Genomic DNA, 20,030 nt, shown 5'->3' on the forward strand with positions numbered 1-20,030 from the left:
GTATCGACCATCAGTAAGCCTAATAACCACACATTCAACTGCCAATTTACTGTTAGTATCAGTATCAACCGTCAGTAAGCCTAATAACAACACAAATTCAACTGCCAATTTACTGTTAGTTCCCTTCAGTTGGTATATCCTACATTATCATTCCAATTAATTACATTGTTTTGTTTACCTTCATTTGCTTTCTCTGTAAACTCCGTCACGGATCATTAGTAACAGTTAAGAATATTGAAAAGGTAGGCTAATTAAATCGTTATGGGACTGAGCACAGACCAAGCTGTAACAGTTTGAACCCGATGCATGGCTTGTAATCACACAATTCCATGGTTATGTCACGTTTTAGTATTTGTGTTTTTGTTATATTATTTGGTCAGGCCAGGGTGTGACATGGATTTATGTTATTGTATTTTCGTTTAGGGGTTTGTAGTATTTGGGATCGCGGCTGATTAGGGGTGTTGTATAGGCTTGGCTGCCTGAGGCGGTTCTCAATCAGAGTCAGGTGATTCTCGTTGTCTCTGATTGGGAACCGTATTTAGGAAGCCTGGTTTCGCTTTGTATTTTGTGGGTGATTGTTCCTGTCTCTGTGTAGTTTCACCAGATAGGCTGTAATAGGTTTCACGTTCCGTTTGTTGTTTTCATATTTGTATAGTTATTTCATGTATCGCTTTTTTCCTTTCATTAAAGACATGAGTAACCACTACGCTGCATTTCGGTCCGACTCTCTTTCCACAAACGAAGAACGCCGTTACAGGTTAATACAGGCAATATACGAGGGTATAGCCTACTATTGTACAGTATTCTCCCTAATATAATTATATGTACACTAATCTTCCAACATTAACATGGGTTGAAGATATGAATGTGGCAACTTTCAGGATGAACCAAACCATTCTACATTTTACCAATCAATATACAGTTCCAGTCAAAAGTTTGGACACACCTACTTAAGGGTTTTTCTTTATTTTGACTATTTTCTACATTGTAAAATAATAGTGAAGACATCAAACTAGGAAATAACACATATGGAAGGAGTCATGTAGTAATGAAAAAAGTGTTAAACAAATCAAAATTTATTTTATATTCTTCAAAGTAACTTTTGACTGGTACTGTATTTTGTGCATAAAGGCTCTCCAAACCTGTTTTTTAATTATTCATAGATTATTTTCTAAACCTAAATAATCTACAAAATCAGAATATTTTCAGTCTACCAATTGCTGCTGAAACGGATATGAATATGCATGTATTTAGATGGCTTTCTCATTGATCACTAATATTCAGAGCCCGTTCTCGCAATATGTTCTGTTGACAAAATTCGGACTAAAAGGTACACCCTATTTAAAGGGATGGCCAGGGTTGGGTAGGTTACTTTCTAATTGTAATCCATTACTGTTACTAGTTATCTATCCAAATTTGTAATCAGTAACATAACTTTTGGATTACCCAAACTCAAACAGTGTTACTTTTAGATCACTTTCCCCTTAAGAGGCATTTGAAGAAGACAAAAATGTATGATACCAATTGAACAACATCTTTTGCAGGATAAATCAATGTTAAAGTTTACATAGCTGGCCATATATGAATGTTACATTTTACTTTATGGGTTGGTTATGTAGGTTTCTTATAACCCATCGCTTTCTACTACATATAATAATATGATTAAATCTTTACATTAAAAAGTTATTCCAATAAGTGTTATACTTAATTAATCTTCAAGAATAGGACTTGGAAATATGGAAATCTAGATTAGCCAAATTGTTTTACCTGTGCATGACCCCAAAACTAAGGATTTATTAGCTAGCTCAACACTGTTGTTTATGATTTTGTTTTCATGGAGGACTGATTGGGCTCATTGATTCGAGTTGAAAAATAAATGCAGCGCTCATGGAATGGCATGCTTTGAGCACTACTGAAGAAAAAAAGCCCCACTTGTATTCCATAGGCTTGGATCCGCACTGTGCAGCTGTTGCTCGAGCGCATTTTTTACTGGCTGTCCACTGGTTTAAAAAATAATGATTGATAGGCAGCTTAAACTTCTAGAATTCAACCATTATTGGGTTCAAATACACATTTAGATTTGTGAACAGCCATCCACAACAACCACAATCCGTACGGCGCCAATAGCTAAATGAGAGAGCAGCAGTGTGATTCACATCAATGCATTATGTAGATATCAATAATAAGTTATATTCGTATCGCCGTAGACTAAACCACTGCTGTCATCCTTACCTCCAAGCATTTTTTCAAGTTGGATAATCTTTAGATGCCGACAGCAGTCAAACCATTGTAAGACATAGCTTGGACTGTAGCCTACAAAAGCCTATTCCTTCTCTTTTCCCGCCATCCATCAAATACGTTTGGTGTGTCATCATAGTGGTCTCTGACTTGTGGTCAGACTAGCTCAGGTGGAACAAATCTAAACTAGTGCCTTTTTTCAATGCTGATTTGAATGTCATTGAGCGAACAGATGAGTGTCAAAGATTTTTCCGCAAACATCCTTTCTGAATTTAAAAGTAATCCTCGAAGTAATCATCTAGTTTTTCAAAAGTATCTGTAATCTGATTACAATATTTTTTGATGGTAACGTAATGGATTACAGTTATCGTTTTTAGTAATCCCCATGTAATCCGTTACTCTCCAACCCTGGGAATGGCTTAACATAAATGTACTGAAAACCCATAGAGATAGATAGACAACTCATCTTTTTATCTGTGCCATCATAGTGTCTGTGATAGCATGTTTTACAAGCCTTTCGCTACACTCGCATTAACATCTGCTAACCATGTGTATGTGACAAATAAAATGTGATTTGATTTGAGCATGGGCGGCTCCGTTTCGAAGCAGTCTATTTTCTTCTTTATGATTGGCTGATCCCTCCTGATGACCTGGTTGGACATAACTCTAACAGGGTCATCAGGAGGGATCAGCCAATGAAGTTGGAAGTCCCACCAAGTTGACTACATTAAAATGGTGGAAGCCCTCAATGGTGCTGCCCATGCTTATATGGCCTTTTGGCAGCTAGAAGCCTCTATCATTCTCTATGTGAAAACCCTATTGAATGAAAATTCCATGAGAAAATCTGTTGGCCAGCAAGAGGGGAGGGTTTTCACTGGATTAATTACATTTATTGGGAGCGCGGAAGGTAGCCACACCTGCAGAGAGCGTTACGTGACGGAATAAGGTAAGTCTGAATACCAAATACTGAGAAGTACATAGGAAACGCACGTCTTTCCTAAGTCTGAATCTGCCACTCTTTAGAAAAGGAACGCTTATGTGACTTAAACATTTGCCAAAAGGCATCTCCGGTTTAAAAGAAAACAAAATGAGACACATATAATATGATAGATATGCAACATGGATACACTGACAGTCTATGTACAGTTTTCTTGAAGATGGCTTTGGCCATCTATTATGTGGTCTGGCATTATCTTGATATTGAGGAGGAGCACATGGAGTTTCCTTATAGACCACGAGCAGCTCCACCATCATTTGTGTGTTCTTCTCCAATGTTGAGTTTGTCTCTAGAACACACAGTACCAACCCCACAGTAAAGAGACCAGTACTAGGACAAAGAAAGGGAGCTGTGGTAGGTTATTGGTTCCACTAGCTAGTAGCTTGAGCTGGTTGGTGTGGCGTTGCGACGTGGGGGTGTCTTCCTCGCAACAATGCACCAGGGCGGCCTGGTAAGACGTGGGCCTCTTCTGGGGCCGGTCAGGGCTGGAGCCATCCGTCGGCCTCTCCCCGATGAACAGCAGAGTGCGCCGTCGATGGTCCAGCTCCGTCTTGAACAGCTCATACTCCTTGTGCGGCAGCTTGATCCCCAGGACGGTACACCCATCCGTGGGGGTCACGTCCTGCTCCACTCCCACCTCCCACCCCCCCGCCTTCCCGCAGCTGCCCCGCCTAGTCTCGTTGAGCACCCTGGCCGTGGCCCCTTCCAGAACGGTGACTCTGGCCCGGGTTACCTTGAAGACGAACTCAGTCCCTCCCGCCACTTTGGCTGAGGGGCCTCCCTGGGCGTAGTGGCCTGAAGCCCGCAGGGTGAAGGTGGGCTGGCTGCAAGTGGGTTCCGAGTAGTGGCGGTAGAGGCCTTCCCAGGAATGCTCATCTGGGCGGAAGGTGAAGTCTCGGGTGAGGAAGAGGACGGCGGGCCGGGCTTCGCAACGTTGGCTCACCCATCGGCCGTTCAAGGACAGAGGCGTTGCTGCAGGGACATGGGGTAACACGGGGGGGCGCTGTTCTGAGGCCCGGAACAGCAAGGCGCACGCTGGGCAGGGGTGGATGTGGTGCTGGTGGAAATAGATATAGAAAGGTTAGGGTTATACAGTAGAACTGTCATCCAAAATGCCAGGCTATTATGAAGCCTAGTATAATATGAAGCCTTGTGTTGACCATAAAGAGTATGCTTGTTTGGAGATTGGGACACTGTTTTATGTTTCAGTTAGTTAGTTTATCACTGGAAGTTATTCAGCATCAGATGAAGAATGGATAGAGAGAGAATGACCAAATTCACTTACAATGTCTTGAAATACATGTGAATAAAATCCCTGCCTTGATCTACATGTATCATATTAATGGGGAGTCCGTAATCTCACCATAGCATTCTGCAGTGGCTGTTGGTAGCCCATTGGTCGATAGTATGTCCTCTGGGTCCAGTCTGTGTGCACGTCCCCAAGGAAGAGCTCCTGAACCAGACCTCCATGGGGCTGATGCTGGGTCTCCACTCTCACCAAGCCCAACTCCATCATCGAGTACCCTGAGGCACCCAGACAGTCCCTCCCTGCCCGGGCATTGTACAGCTCGTACAGGCGCCCGGGTACCATGCCACCCAAGGTGAGGCCTACACACACGGAGGGTAGACGGGCTGCCAGCTGGTGCATTGCGCCTGGGCTGTGGATGACAATGCCCACTTTGTGGAGGTGGTGCTCCGTCTTGGTGGCACCACGGGTGATCCAGGAAGCCTGGCGCAGACGGAGCTTGCCCCGGACCACCAGAGAGTATGCGGGCTCCTCGCACCCACTGTCAGTGTAGTAGTGTTGCAGGGCTTTGAACAGGTGGCTTGGGTAGAAGGTGTAGGAACGGGTCAGGAACTCAGGTCCAGGCCGAACTTCGCATCTACTCGGGAGAAAGAGGTTGAAGGGTTGTCAGTTCCATTTTAGCAGTTAGCTGGATGGATGATTGTTTGATTTGAATGAAATGTGATGAAATAATTAATTATCTAGGTGTCTTATGCAAACAACAACCTTCTGAATCACCTTTAGGCTCATTGACCGAGCACACCTCCACAAAGACAAAAAAGGTGACAGTTGTGGAAGGGTTTCCCATATTCATCATTATATTGCAATGGACGTGATAGACATAAATGGTACATATTCAGGAAATAGCCTGTACCGTTCTAAACTTGATTTGGACAACACTTGCCTTGTTGACACCCAGCTGCCCTCCAGTCTTGGGGGAATGTCGGCTGTGATTCTGATGCCGTCCTGCAGGTGGGGATACTGACACTGTGGCTCCCATTCCAGGCTAGTCGTGTGGTTGGAGAAAGATCCAAAGAGGGCTATGGGTACCTCCCAGAGCTTACTACCCGACACAAGATCAGCTAGAACCAAGAAAAATAAGAACACTCCCGGTTATCACTCTGTCACAGTTTATTTTTACCCCATACTATTTATCCGAATCAGAAACACAAAATAATACGCTTAGAAGATGATTATCAACCTCGTCCATCATAAATCAGGGGTTACACACAGAACAACTAATAGCCAAAGGAAGATATTCACTCCCTGGGCGTTTCAGGTCCAAACAAGATTTGGTTGACTGGAAGCAGTTTGAGGGTTCACATTTCTGTAACTGTCCATGTAATGAGATGTGATGGGCTCCATTACAGGCCATATATAGATTTGAATCAGACCGTGGCCACATCCACCAAGAGGACCTTTTCTAGGTTTGACACATCTATCAGCCAGCAGCTGAGCTCCAACTCCAACTCACATTTTCCCGATATGTGTGTGTGTGTGTGTGTGATATCTACATTGTGAAATTGAAGTTTTAGACATGATTTGACACTTTTTATGTACTTTCACTGTGTTGGAATTATCATAGCTCAATCAAGAGTAGCACACACTAACATGACAGCATGGTACATTTACTCCTATCAAAAGCAATATATTTTATTCAATTTTATCAACATACGGTATCTGACGCATGTACATCTGCAATCTCTTTCTTTCTTTTGACTGCTATAGCCACACATGGTGATGTACCTATGTACCCGTTTATGTGCATCGATTGGCCTGCCTTGGATGGAGCAAGGCCCACAATTTTAACAGAGACCAAGACAATCGTGTCCGAGTTGATTTCTTTGATTGAACCCAAATGATGCGAGCGTGAGGAGAGGGAATGATATCCAGCACGGAGATAACTCATTGGTAATAGGACGCTATGGCTCAGGTTTCAGTCTCCCCAGCCAAATGTCAAACAACAAGGGGATGAGTCTCCATTGACACCCACTAGTTTTCCCTCACCCACCCTGTTCTTTCTATATCTGTTCCCCTCTTGTTCTGTCTTGTTTTCCTGTCCCTTAGTCCCTATTCGCCGCTCTCTCTTTTTTTTGTCGCTCTGCTGTCTCTCTCTCTCTCTGTGTCCTTATATTGTCCCCCCTCTTTCTTTTGCTCTCTCTCTTTCTTTGTCCCTCTCTCGCTCTCCCTTTCTTTGTCCCTATGTACATATTATATTCATCCCTTTACATTTGTGTGTATTTGTGTGTAAAAGGTATTTGTGGATTTGTTAGATTACTGTTAGATATTACTGCATAGTCGGAACTAGGAGCACAAGCATTTCGCTACACTCACATTAACATCTGCTTACCATGTGTATGGGACCAATAAAATTTGATTTGATTTGTCTGTCTGTTCTACCACCACCCCGGGGGTTGGTGGGCTTTGTCATGGCCCTGTGGACAGCTTTATGGATGTTCTCTGGTTCAGCTACCGGAGGTTCGTCTCTATGTCCCATGTTTGTCCCAGATAAAGCTCACTTCGCTGCCCGAGTCGCCACCAAGGCATCCTACTAGATGGCACTTTTCAGCTACTTCTTTGATTGGAGAGAAACCAATGTTTATTCAAAATCAGCCAATCTACTTCCTTTTAAATCTTTCGGAGAGTAATTGGACAGCTTTTATTTTCTGTGTCAATGTCAGCCAGGGGATGTTTGTTCCTTAGATGTTGGAATGGTTTCTGCGTGTCATTGAAGCTGCCTTATAGGCATTGTGCGAGACTCACTTAGATACTCTCTCTGCTCAGCATGATGTTTGGTTTGGGAGATTTTTGTCTTGAGGCACTTTTTTTGGGAAATAGTGATCAAAGTACATTCGTTAATATAGAAAATAATTGTCCAAAGCAGAATAAACATGGTGTCACAACTTCCGCCAAAGTTGGTGCCTCTCCTTGTTCGGGCAGCATTCGGTGGTCGTCGTCACCGGCTTTCTAGCTGCCACCGATCTACGTTCTTTTTCCATTTGTTTTGTCTTGATTGTACACACCTGGTTCCCATTATATTATAATATATTCCCTATTTAACCCTCTAGTTCCCACATGGTTTTGTGCGTGTTTGTTCTTTGTTTAGTGTTCAAGACTTCTGTAAGCTGGTGTGTTTTCCCTGCATGGAAATTTTGTTGTTTCTTTTCGAGTAAAGTATATATTTTACGCAGTTCTGTGTCCTGCGCCTGACTCCGTCTTAACCGCTGCACATTGACACATGACACATGGTTGCAATTTTCCCTCCCTGAAGATGTATTTGTTTATTCTCTGTCTCCATTATTGGCGAGCACCACCGTCAAATTGACTCATTTTGTTCCCTAGAGAGGTCTTTGCTGAAATACTAATCAGGATTAATTAATTTGTTCCTCTTTGGTCATCTGACAAGTCTGTTTTAAGTTAGTAGAGAAAATGTGAATCACCACACTCTATTGAATGGACAGGACTTATGAGATATGGCTGAAGAATCTTTTAGGGTGTAATATTCAGGCCTCTGTTTTGCCAAATCTTTCTAGTGTTTTTCAGGTGAGCAGTCATTCTGTTTCTCTCCTTCCTTGGATCTCATTCCAATGGGACATATGGTTGCATTTACCAAAATAATAGAAGTTAAAAAAAAAGTGCTTTCTAAAAACTAAATTGTACAACCTGGGGTTTAAATTATTGTACTTAGTCTAAAAGGGGTGTTATTGCATGACTTGTTACAAGGTAATGTAGTAGTTTTATTTTCCACAGGTTTACAACAATACATTTTTCTTAATTTAGATTATTAAGGTAGTTGTTTCTTAATTCAATGAATACCACTGATTCTTCACCTGTGGTCAGGGGCATATTCTAATTTGTTATTCAGCGACTCCTTGGTTTGCTATGAAGCTTAGGAATGGGGAGACATTTAAACCAACCACTTTCAATTTGGAGCTATGGATGCAAGGACTGACTGTCCATGAAATGAAACTTGTAGTATTGAACATGTTTTGAAGCTATGCATTGTTTGTTAACAAAGAAAATGGAGTAAAACAACCTTATACTTTAGGTTATGATCTGGTAAAACTATTGGAATAGTAATCTCATGAGGTATTTATAACTTATTTTCTTCCAGAAGTGATGGCTGTATAATTAATTGTTATAGCCATCAAACACATAGCCATAAATAATGCATGATTCAATCCCGAATTGACTATTTAGTTGAAATGACCAACAGCTGCACAAATTGCAGATTGTACCTTAAATTAATGTAATTTCTGGCTGACTACCAGTCCTGGCTGTAACCTATGGAGGGTGCCAGTGCACTGCCACTGAGCCTCTGCTCATCAATGGCCTCACCTGTTGTATCTGACCAGCTTGTGGTCACAGTTAGAAACTCCAGGAGACAATGCAGTGAATCAAGTGTGGTCTAACCCATAGACTGCATTCCAAAGTTACCCTCCACAGCAAGGATCAGTGATATAATAGCAGCAACACTTTAATAGACGCTAAGAGACTGTGCACTACTTTTGACCAGGGCCCATAAGTAGTAAAGTAGTACATTATAAAGGGAATAGGGTGCCATTTGGGACATTACCCTGGTCGATCAGACCTACCGCTGCCATCCGGAAAGACAGGCATGTCTGAACCCCAGCCTAAGTCATCTATCTACCTCCCTGGAAATTCCATCACAGGATCAATCCTACACACTGCAGACGTTGATTTATAAAAGGGATGCCATTTATGATGGAACTCTGGGCTCCTATTTGTTTGTTTGTGTTTGTGATTAGGGTTTGGCAACTCGGGCTTCTCCATCTCATGTCTCATCCGCCAACTACTGGAGGCCAAGCGCAAATACTTTTTATGTACCTCTCTATTTGGATCTGTCTAGGTGCAAACACACATGAGGTAGGATCCAGGCGGTTTTTAATCCGCCACCCACGTCTTGTGGGGGAGTTGAGTGCTCGACGCCAGCCAGCCAGTCTCTCAGCCAGCCTGCTGTCAGACTCGAGTGCCTGTGGCCACTGTTCTGTGTGTTTGCCTCTCTCTCTTTTTCTCTCACTGCTCGCCTTACTGCTCCAATGCTTAGATGAGAAAACCCACTTTAACTGTCCCTGAATAGCTCCTTCAGACACTGCTACATGGCTTTGTGTGGAGCTAACACCTGCCTCTTGATTAGGGCAAACTTGATGAAAAAGCCATGTTTACGACTCATTTCTTTTGGATGGATTTCAGAATGTTTTCTCTTTTTTACTTTCTCATCTGTCTTTGTTTCTCTTTTTTGAGTGTGTGTCCGGGGTCTGATGAGGTACAGTTGGTCGGAAGGAAAAGCGGAAGCTTCTTTGTCTGGTGTAATGAGTCTCCCAGTCCCTTGATTACTGGGGGGGTAAAGGGAAAGGGGATACCTAGTCAGTTGCACAACTGAATGCTTTCAGCCAAAATGTGTCTTCCACATTAACCCAATCCCTCTGAATCAGAGAGGTGCCTTAATCGACATCCACGTCATTCACGTGTGTTTGTGTATGTGCGTGCATGCATGCGTCTGTAATGCATATGTGCATCTGCCTGTATTTGTGTGTGCGTGCATGTGTGCCTGCATGTATGCGTTAGTGTGTGTGTGGGCGTCCGTCAGTGTGTGAGAAGCTTAAGTTGAGTGGTACAGTGCAGATACACTCTGTCTCCCAGGTTGAGTTGGCCCCGGCCCCATCAAGCACAGCTGCTTTTTCAGACACTGCTGCGTTGGCCTCCACAGCAAGGATCAGTGATATAATAGCAGCAACACTTTAATAGAGGGAAGTATCTCACCGCCCATGTACAGATGGATAAAAAATATCCCCAGGTATCCTCATAGGGACAAGGCTTCTAACTCATTAACATTTCCACTATATTGATACTCGGCATACTGGGCACAGACATCAATTCTACATCTAATCCACATTGGTTCAACGGAATTTCATTGAAATGACATAGAAGCAACATTGATTCAACCAGTGTGTACTCAGTGGGAATGTTGTGCATTCAGCAGTACACAACACTGATGGAAATATAACATGTAAAACAAACATGCATCTCTGACATGTAGAATCAGGAATCATGTCAGCTTTATTCATGACATTTCTATCTTCAACGTTCTGTAATGTTTGCCTGAAGCTTACTCAGCATTTCCCATGTGCTCTTTTATCCATCAGTGGAGGCTCCTCAGAGGAGGAAGGGGAGGACCATCCTCCTCAGTGTATTTCATACAAATAAAAGTGGTAAAACATAGAAAAAGTGATCCTTTTTAGATAAAACTATACCAAATATATTAAAGTCACCAAATAATTGATTAAAACACACTGTTTTGCAATGAAGGTCTACAGTAGACTCAATAACACTCTGTAGGGTAGCACAATGGTGTAGCCAGAGGACAGCTAGCTTCTGTCCTCCTCTTGGTACATTGACTTCAAAACAACACCTCGGAGGCTCATGGTTCTCACCCCCTTCCATAGACTTACACAGTATTTATGACAACTTCCGGAGGACGTTCTCCAACCTATCAGAGCTCTTGCAGCATGAACTGAAATGGTGTCCACCCAATCAAAGGACCAGAGAATGAAATTAGTACTGAACACATAAACTACAGCTAGTTAGCACTGCAGTGCATAAAATGTGGTGAGTAGTTGCCTCAAAGAGAAAGACAATAGTAGAACAGTTTTCAACAAATTAATTTCTTAAATGCAGGAGAAGCAAGCGAGAGAGAGATTTCGTAAAATAAAATCACTTTCAGTTTCACTTACTTAGCTAGCAAATGCAGCTGACTAGTTTAGTTACTCAACCACCCGGCTCAAACAGAGGGATGCTATGTTATCTAGCTGGCTATGACTATCCAACACCGCACTGGAACTCTTCCAAGTCACGGTAAGCTTTTTGTTTTATTAATTTATTGCCACCGGGGGCCCTCTGGTGTAATTGCTTACTGCCTGTACACTGTAACATTACTGCATGATTGTAGCGGGTTTACTAACGTTATATTAGCTACGTTGACTAGGACGTTACTTTAGCTAATATGGGAACAACGATGTAGGCCGTGTGTAGCGGTTATGACATGGTTTGGCTTGGAAAGGTTTTTTCGCTTGGTCACGTACAGCTGATGTGTTGTTCATTGAAGTCCACAAACGAAGGGAAAAGGTGAGAGGAGAAGAGTGCATAGAAGCTAGAATGAATACAACTTGGCTGCTGTGATCAGGGATATATTCATTCTGCCGATTCTGTTGAAAAACACTTCTTAAACGGAAGCAAACGAAACGGGTATAAACATACCTGCATTTCTCCAATAGGAACTCTTGTTTACAACTGTTGGAATAATGATTACATCCTATATACGCTACTGCAGGCAAGAGTGTGCAAGGCGGTATTGAATGTGTTAGTCTGTCCACGTGTCATTGTCTGTCATCTCAAATGTTTCTCTCGACCTGTGTGCGTCTATGTTGTAAATGTTCATTCATAGGCTAGGTTGTAGCAACCTCATGATGGGCATAGGGAAAATGTATGTTTCGTGTAGTAGCCTCAACTACGATGTTACATTGAACTGGGTGAATGGAATATGAATGACAGTCATCCAACATGCTGTAATAGAAGCTTAGCAGCTTAAATCAAATGTGACTTTGGTCTAACATGTTTATCATATCAAATTATATATATTTTTTTACTTGCCTTTATTAAATCAGGTAAATCAGGTAATACACAATGACCTTACATACTCTTATCATACCTCCTATCTACGGGACGGTCTGTGTGGTCAGTAAATACAACACCGTGTCCCAAATAGAACCCTATATACTATATAGTGCACTATGTTTAACCTGAGCCCTAAGGGCCTTGGTCAAAAGTAGTGCACTATAAAGGAAATATGGTGCCATTTGGGACGCATAAGTTTCAATGTACCAACAGCCATTCATCTCCTCAAGCTGTTACAGCCTCAGCCATTCACACTCTCTCCCTCTCAAAGACATCCTCACTGGAAACAACAAAGTCAGTCAAACTGAGATGTCTTTCTGCACGGGTTTAAGGGTGTTTCACAGGGGGCACCAGGTCGGTTTTGTTTTTTCCCCATCTCCAGTGTCCCCTCAAGTCGTATAGCCACCCATTGTTGTCTTTTCATCAAAGTTAAACCTGACTTAATCCGACGGCCCTGTTTATTTAGTCAAGGGATGAAGGGGGGTTCTTCCAATAAGGCCTGCCAGTTCCCTTGTGGTTCACTCTGGCTCCTATTAACCCAACAGTACTCCGTACATTCCTTTCTCCAAACACTACCAATATTCACCCACAGACACTGTGGTGAAGGCAGGAGCTTACCATCAAAAATTCCAGTGACGTTATGGAACCAGACGGTGGCTACTGTTATATAAATATATACACAGGTGATATACATTTGAATGAATGAGGTCAGATGGGTTAGTGAGATGAGTAGGGTGATAGGAATGTTAGGGATGGAAGGGATGAAAGGCAGGGATGAAATCGGGATTCTGAGCTCTGAGAATTCAGTGGCTGTTATTGCAAGTCTACACGAGCTCTGATTGGTGCTTTCACTCTGTCATTTGCATGTAAGTTCTACAGCAGGAGGGTCTTTAGGCCGTATAAACATAATTAATTTAATTTACAAAAAATGTATGTCCATTCTAGTAATTCTATTTGTATGGTTAATGCTACCTCCATCTTGCAAGACTTGTACTTTGCACCAGGAGGGTGGTTCTACTGAATATACTCTAATAGGGATGTTTCACTCAGGGCCAGGGATATAAAACAGAGATCCAACTTTTAAAAGTTTGAAACAATCCCTAAGAGCAACAGTCAGCACCTGACATGCAATGCATGCTGGGCTACTTATACAGAGCACAGTGGAGAAGATAACAGAGCGAGAGAGGGGGAAGTTGATTGTCTATTGATGTTATGGGGCTAGAGCTAATTGGTGGGTTGTTTTCATCTTAAATAGATAGTTTACTTGTCAAATAGGTGAACTATCTCTTTAATTCTTACTGTTTGGGTTTGGTGAAATTCTAACAGTTGCTGGGTGTCAAGGATTTTCTCATATGATATGGTGTTTATCACATGCAAGGTTCTATTTGATTCTATTTAGTCTAATTTAAACCCAGGGTTGCTCAGTCATATCTCGCCAATATGATTCAGGAGGAGGGGAGGGGGGTACAACTAAGAGAAAGGTGAGATCATTTGGAATTATGTAAATAAGCCAAGTATTGACATTGTTGGACATTGTTGCTGTGTTGTTGCAACGTTAAGGTAGAGTTGCCCAAAAGTCTGAATCAATATGGAAGATTCTTAGTCTAGTGCAGGCCCAGTGCAGTCAACGTTCTGTTTTTCCTGTGTTTTATATCATATTGTACAAGAGCTGATAAAACAAACACTGAAAAGGGTGAACAAATTTGATTAGTGTTATTTCCTGACATTTGCTGATTGAAAATACACTCTACAAAGGACCTTCTAATCAGCAGGTTGGCATGGGCAAAGTTTCGGCTTTCCATTAGACATCACCATGTGGTAATTGGTTAACAGACCAATAACAAAAAGAGTTCCAAACATGTCTGCTAATAATAGCAAGTTTTCAGTTTCCCCCTCCCCACTAAGACCACTCCCAGCCAGTCCTAGCAAAAGTCTTGCTTGAGAAAAAATGTTTTTGCTAAAAAGATATTCTTGTCCATTTAAAAGGAAATCTTTTACGCTAAGGTACTTTATTGTTACCCAGAAATTATTTGGTATTTATATAGAAACCCTTCGAAATAAGTAGTGTTGCATTGTTTGCGTGGCATTGTGATGAGACTAACATACCACCTGTCACAAGCTTGATGTAATCATTGCGTGCTATGAGTGTGGGACCAAATACAGTCTGCACTTTAACCTCATAGTCATTATATTATTTTTAAATCCAAAGCGCTGGAGTACAGAGCCAAAACAACAAAAAATGTGTCACTGTACCAATACTTTTGGATCTCACTGTATATGGATCTAAATAACATAATTGCTTACTTAATTGTGTGCTGTGGATTCTTATCCTATATTAATTGTGTGATTTTCACACCAATCATTTTTGTCTCACTTCATAAACCTTTTGGAATTATGGTCACTGTCCCAATACTTTTAGAGCTCACTGTATGTCCAACCATTAATGAAAGTGAATGGAAGTTCCTTGGATAACACCTTTGATCTACAAACAATGAGAAACAGTCCCTTGGGTTGTGGTGTAAACTAGACTCATGGCATGGGTCTGGGCCCAGGGACTCAAAAGCTCCTGTCTACTACTTGACTGAGCAAATGAAAAACAGCTTTTCAAATACCAATCTATTACGGTGATTATTAGTGGGCAGATGCCTCCCGCCGTCTCCTCGCGCATCACCTTAACGGGCCCTGACGGGCTAAATGCTTGTCTCCCCCAAGGCTGCTGAGAGGAAAATCAACTCTAAACGCTATCCTGAGGTAGGGTCAGTTAATGGTAGTGGCCTGTTATTCCATCTATTACTATAATGGCAATATTAGTTCCAGGACCACGCTCCCCTGCTCCTGGGGAACCATGCAAGGCTTTTCAAGAAGGCTTTTCAAGAAGGACTCCTGGGCTTACTATGCTGTTTGTCTCTCTAGAGAGAGAATGATAGCCTTTGATAACAGACTTATTCTTCACTAATCTAATTTCAGTAAGCAGTTTTTTACAAGGTTATAATATAACTTTAAATATGGGACTTTTTGCAAGGATTTTAATCTTTCATCAACAAGTTGCATCATTGCTAAAGTCCTCAGCATATTTCTCGTAACTTAATGTCCACTCCATGCTCTTTCTGATAGACACACAGTTAGAGGCACAGTCAATTGTTCTCTGAATTGAACTTCATGTCAGACAAGTTTAATACAATTTCGAAAGCAAATCAGCTGGTGTGAACCATTGGATGCTTTTAACTACTGCCCCTTAAATGGTGGTTACCTGCTCAAAGTTTCAACAACTTCTGATACAGTGATTTCAACATTTCAGCAATTCAAAGGTTAGACGACAGCCCTAGAGGTAAAGAATAAATAAACAAGCTATTCGCTAGTTCATTTGATCACTGATTATGTATGCAATCATTCCGTTGTATGCTTTGTTCCAACTTTGGATGAGTCGACTAGCAACAAATTGTTAAAGACAGGTCAAACACACATGATGTATATTTTTGTAAGTGTTTAAGCTATCCTTTAACACCTTGGTAAACAGCGCAGAAAAAGCAGTTCACCTTAGATTATGTTTTTGAGAAATCTGATTCTCAGCGATAGTTTCAAAGCAATGTGCTTTAGATATATGTATATGTAGATATATAAATTGGAGACTTTTATCTCCCTCACCAACTTCAAACATCAGCTATCTGAGCAGCTAACCGATCGCTGCAGCTGTACATAATCTATTGGTAAATAGCCCACCCATTTTCACCTACCTCATCCCCACAGTTTTTATTTATTTACTTTTCTGCTCTTTTGCACACCAATATCTCTACCTGTACATGATCATCTGATCATTTATCACTCCAGTGCTAATCTGCAATATTGTAATTATTCGCCTACCTCCTCATGCCTTTTGCACACATTGTATATAGACTCCCCTTTTTTCTACTGTGTTATTGACTTGTTAATTGTTTACTCCATGTGTAACTCTGTGTTGTCTGTTCACACTGCTATTCTTTATCTTGGCCAGGTCGCAGTTGCAAATGAGAACTTGTTCTCAACTAGCCTACCTGGTTAAATAAAGGTGAAATAAAAATAAAAATAAAATGTGCTCATACATTTTTTAAATCCATGTTAAATATATGTTTTAAAGATCATGAAAACTGTATGGGAAAATATTGTATCAAAATTCATGGTGCTGCATTGTATTCTGATTCCTCAAGTAAATATTAAATTAAATAAATAAACAATGAAAGTAGGCTTTCATCTGAAATCATGACCCAGTTCAGTGAATTAAATAACATATAAATGAATACATGTAGCCTTTAAAATCTACTTCTGAAAATATAACATTTTGGTGAAGATTCACCATAATTGACATAATATAAATCAGCTATCATCATGGAATCATATGCACACAATCAGGCTTCAGTTTCATTTGAAGCTTGGCTGTTAAAGCTGTTACTGTCCAGATGCACAGTAAGTGGACAAAAACTGGGTCGAGGGCAACCAGAGGACACAGACAGACAGAGAGAGAGAGAGAGAGCGTAAGTGTGAACTTACCTTGCCACAGCCACAGTACCCAAAGTCCCCTCAACAGGCGAGTGAAATGTCCTTTTGACATGATCCCGCTCACACACACACACTCACTCACACTCAAAGAATGACCCTCAAAGTCCACTGTGGTCCAGAACAAGCAGCCTCTTCAATTCAGTGCTGGTAATCTAGGACATCACCATGCCAAAGATTGAGAGAGGAAAGCCCAATAATCCAGTATGAAATGTGGTCCTTTACAGATAGTGTTTGTTGGTTTCTTCTTCTATTTCAGTTTGTCTTCCCATGGTATGAAATGCAGTCCACTCAGTCAGAATACATTGCTTGAACCTCCTCACACTAAACTCAGTGGTAGAGAAGAGGATTTCTCTCTCTCTCTCTCTCGGTTGTCTATCTTGGTCCTGGGCTGCACTCTGTTTGCATCCTGTGCATGTGTGGCTGTGTGTGTGCTCCCGTCTGACTATTGGTTTGAGCGGAGAGGAGTGAGTGTGCGAGAGAGAGAATAAAAGAGAGAGTAAAAGAGAGTTTAAAACTTCTCCAACTGAAGCCTCTGGGAGTTTTCAGAGTAAGTTGCAAAAGGGCAAAGAAAGAGCTGCAGGCTACAACACAAGTGAGAAACAATCAAATCCCCAACATATCTATAAAGCGAAAAAGTCTTAATACTTGAGAGAATTACCATGTATAATGTTTTTTTTGCAATTTCCCTCCTTTTCCACTCGCCTCACTGTACGTTATAAATTATTATGCCTCTAATTTGTGGTAGCTACATAGCAACACAGTACACAGCCCCCAGATCACACCTCCCTGCTGAGGCACACACACACACATTCAAAGGGCGGAGTTGACATTGCTGACCACTGCAGAGGTAAAGTGGGGGTTTGCTGGGATTTCAAAGGTGGCTGCCAGGGCAGTGTTGGCAGGGGTTCTGGGATCAGTGGGCAGACTGGGGCTATGGCTCAGCCCCACAAATGGGTAATAGAGGTGGGTGGCTTTTTGGCTGATCCCAGGCCAGCCAATTGGTTCCCTGAGGAGGTTCTACCCTGGGTGTGAGGAGCTTTGATCCACTCCACGCAAATGGCTGGAATTGTCATACACTCGCACACACCAGTAGCATAGCCAGAAATTAATTGGTGGGTGGGCCTAAAGAGATTGAGGTGGGGGGACAGCTAACTTCCTGTGAAGAGAAAATTGTTGTTTAAAAGATAATCTCATGCTATTCTACACATTTTGCCATGAAGCTGAGAGAATTTTTACGTCGTTTTTTATAGCTAATTAAAGCTAAAATATAGGTGTGTGACTGTGATGAAGCCCCTCCTATGAGTGGTTCATAGCTCTGTTCAGGTGCGTCTTCGACCATCCACCATAGCAGAGAGGGGGTGAGTGCCTACTACAACTACGGCAGGATGGCCAGACAACGCGGAGTACGCGCTCACCTTTCGGACAGTGGCAACATCCAGTGGATGGTATGAGCCAGCGCTCTGCACCCTATTCAGAATAGGATTGTGCAAAGAGGTCCAGATGCAGTTGGCGTGCCGAGACGACCACCTATCCTTGGATGCCCTCATCGCGATGGGCATCCATCTGGATAAACTTCTTTGGGAGCGCCGGTACCCCCATCACCTCTCTCCCTCCTCCGTTGATCATTCTGAGTCAGAGACTGAACCCATGGAGGTCGGGGCCACATGTCTGTCCGCGGCAGAGCGATGCCGTCGTAGACAGCTGGGGCTCTGTCCTTAATGTGGACAGGAGGGGCACCAGCTTCAATGGTGTCCGGTACGTTCTAACCAGGGTTCCACAGGAGCAGAGAGACAGCCATTGGGGTCATGGTCAGCCTCACTTCTGGGTACCGGCCTCAGTCTAACGGGCAGGTGGAGAGGATGAAACAGGAGCTGGCGAGGTTCCTGAGGTGCCATTGCCAGAACCGGCAGGGGGAATGGGCCCGATTCCTTCCTTGGGCTGAATACGCAGAGAATTCATTGTGCCACTCTTCCACCAGGCTGACACCCTTCCAGTGTGTTCTGGGTTATAAGCCAGCTTTGGCTCCGTGGACTCCTCCAAGCCAGACCGAAGATCCTGCGGTGGACGAGTGGTTCAGGCGCACAGAAAAGGTTTTGAATGATGACAATGTGAGACTCCAGCATGCCGTCCGCTGTCAGAAAGTGCAGACGGATTGCCACCGCAGTGAGGCTCCCGTGTTCCATCCTGGTGAATGTGTCTGGCTCTCCACCAGGAACCTCCCACTTCACTTGCCCTGTGAGAAGCTGAGTCCCCGGTTTGTGGGGCCATTCTAGGTCCTCCGGAGGGTCAACGAGGTAACTTACAGATTACAACTCCACACTAACTTCCGGATCTTACCGTATTTTCATGTTTCCCTCCTCAGGCCAGTGGTTCCCAGTCCCCTGGCTGATGCCGTCCCCCACGACATCCCTCCGCCTCACCTTGGACATTGAGGGTAGCCCTGCCTATGCCGTCAGATCACTCCACTCTTATCATCAGACACACCTGAACTTCATTAATCCCTTGACTACTTACCCTTTATATAGCACTATTTTGTTATCATTCATTAGGTAGTATTGTTTATGTTTCTTTGTCAGATGCTTCTCTTGTTTTGTATCGCTCCCATGTTTGTTATTATTAAACTCACTAACTGCACCTGCTTCCTGGCTCCCTGCATCGACGCTACACATGGCTTATTGGGAGTGTGGCTTTCAGTTAGTTATCTTTGAGCCACCCATCCCACGAGAGTGAATTTCATTCCAGTTCATCTGAATGTCATTCCAGTGCACTGCTTGCTATGAATTCTATCTGATGGTGTTAGCCATTAGGTAAAAAGACAATGTCCCATTTGCAAAGGTGGGTAGGGTACTGAAAATCTGTACTTTAGTAAAAGTTGTGGCTTGGGGGTAGATTGTAATTTACTCAAGTAAAAGTAGCCCTCCTAAGAAACGTCTCAAGTAAGAGTACAAAAGTGTCAGAAAACTACTTAGGAACTGTACGTTATTTATAATGGAGATATGCTGATCCTCAACCCAGGGGCCCCTCAGGGGTGTGTGCTCAGTCCCCTCCTGTACTCCCTGTTCACTCATAACTGCACGGCTAGGCACGACTCTAACACCATCATTAAGTTTGCCGATGACACAACAGTGGCCTGATCACCGACAATGACGAGACAGCCTATAGGGAGGTCAGAGACCTGGCGTGATTAAGACAAAAGTGATAATTGTGGACTATAGGAAAAAGAGGACCGAGCACACCCCCATTCAAACCCTTTGCTATGAGACTTGAAATTGAGCTCAAGTG

General features: G+C 42.7%; 1 protein-coding gene across 1 annotated transcript; it reads right to left on the reverse strand.

The window, feature by feature from the left end:
- Positions 1-469: 469 nt before the first annotated feature.
- Positions 470-17,190, reverse strand: LOC118389543 (protein APCDD1-like). Its single transcript, XM_035779441.2, has 4 exons — positions 16,740-17,190; positions 5,425-5,602; positions 4,599-5,118; positions 470-4,292 (listed from the first exon to the last, which is right to left on the reverse strand). Exons 1-4 carry the CDS (start codon positions 16,798-16,800, stop codon positions 3,525-3,527), a joined length of 1,527 nt encoding a protein of 508 aa, XP_035635334.1. The 5' UTR covers positions 16,801-17,190; the 3' UTR covers positions 470-3,524.
- Between the last annotated feature and the right edge of the window lie 2,840 nt (positions 17,191-20,030).

Source organism: Oncorhynchus keta, chromosome 10 (genome assembly GCF_023373465.1).
Source record: "Oncorhynchus keta strain PuntledgeMale-10-30-2019 chromosome 10, Oket_V2, whole genome shotgun sequence".
Lineage (NCBI taxonomy): Eukaryota > Metazoa > Chordata > Actinopteri > Salmoniformes > Salmonidae > Oncorhynchus > Oncorhynchus keta.

Coding starts and splice junctions, on each gene's coding strand:
- LOC118389543 (XM_035779441.2), bottom strand. CDS start 16,800: ATGTCAAAAGGACATTTCACTCGCCTGTTGAGGGGACTTTGGGTACTG. Junction 5,119..5,424: donor GGCAGCTGGGTGTCAACAAG/GCAAGTGTTGTC, acceptor TCTCCCGAGTAG/ATGCGAAGTTCGGCCTGGAC. Junction 4,293..4,598: donor AGCCACTGCAGAATGCTATG/GTGAGATTACGG, acceptor TATTTCCACCAG/CACCACATCCACCCCTGCCC.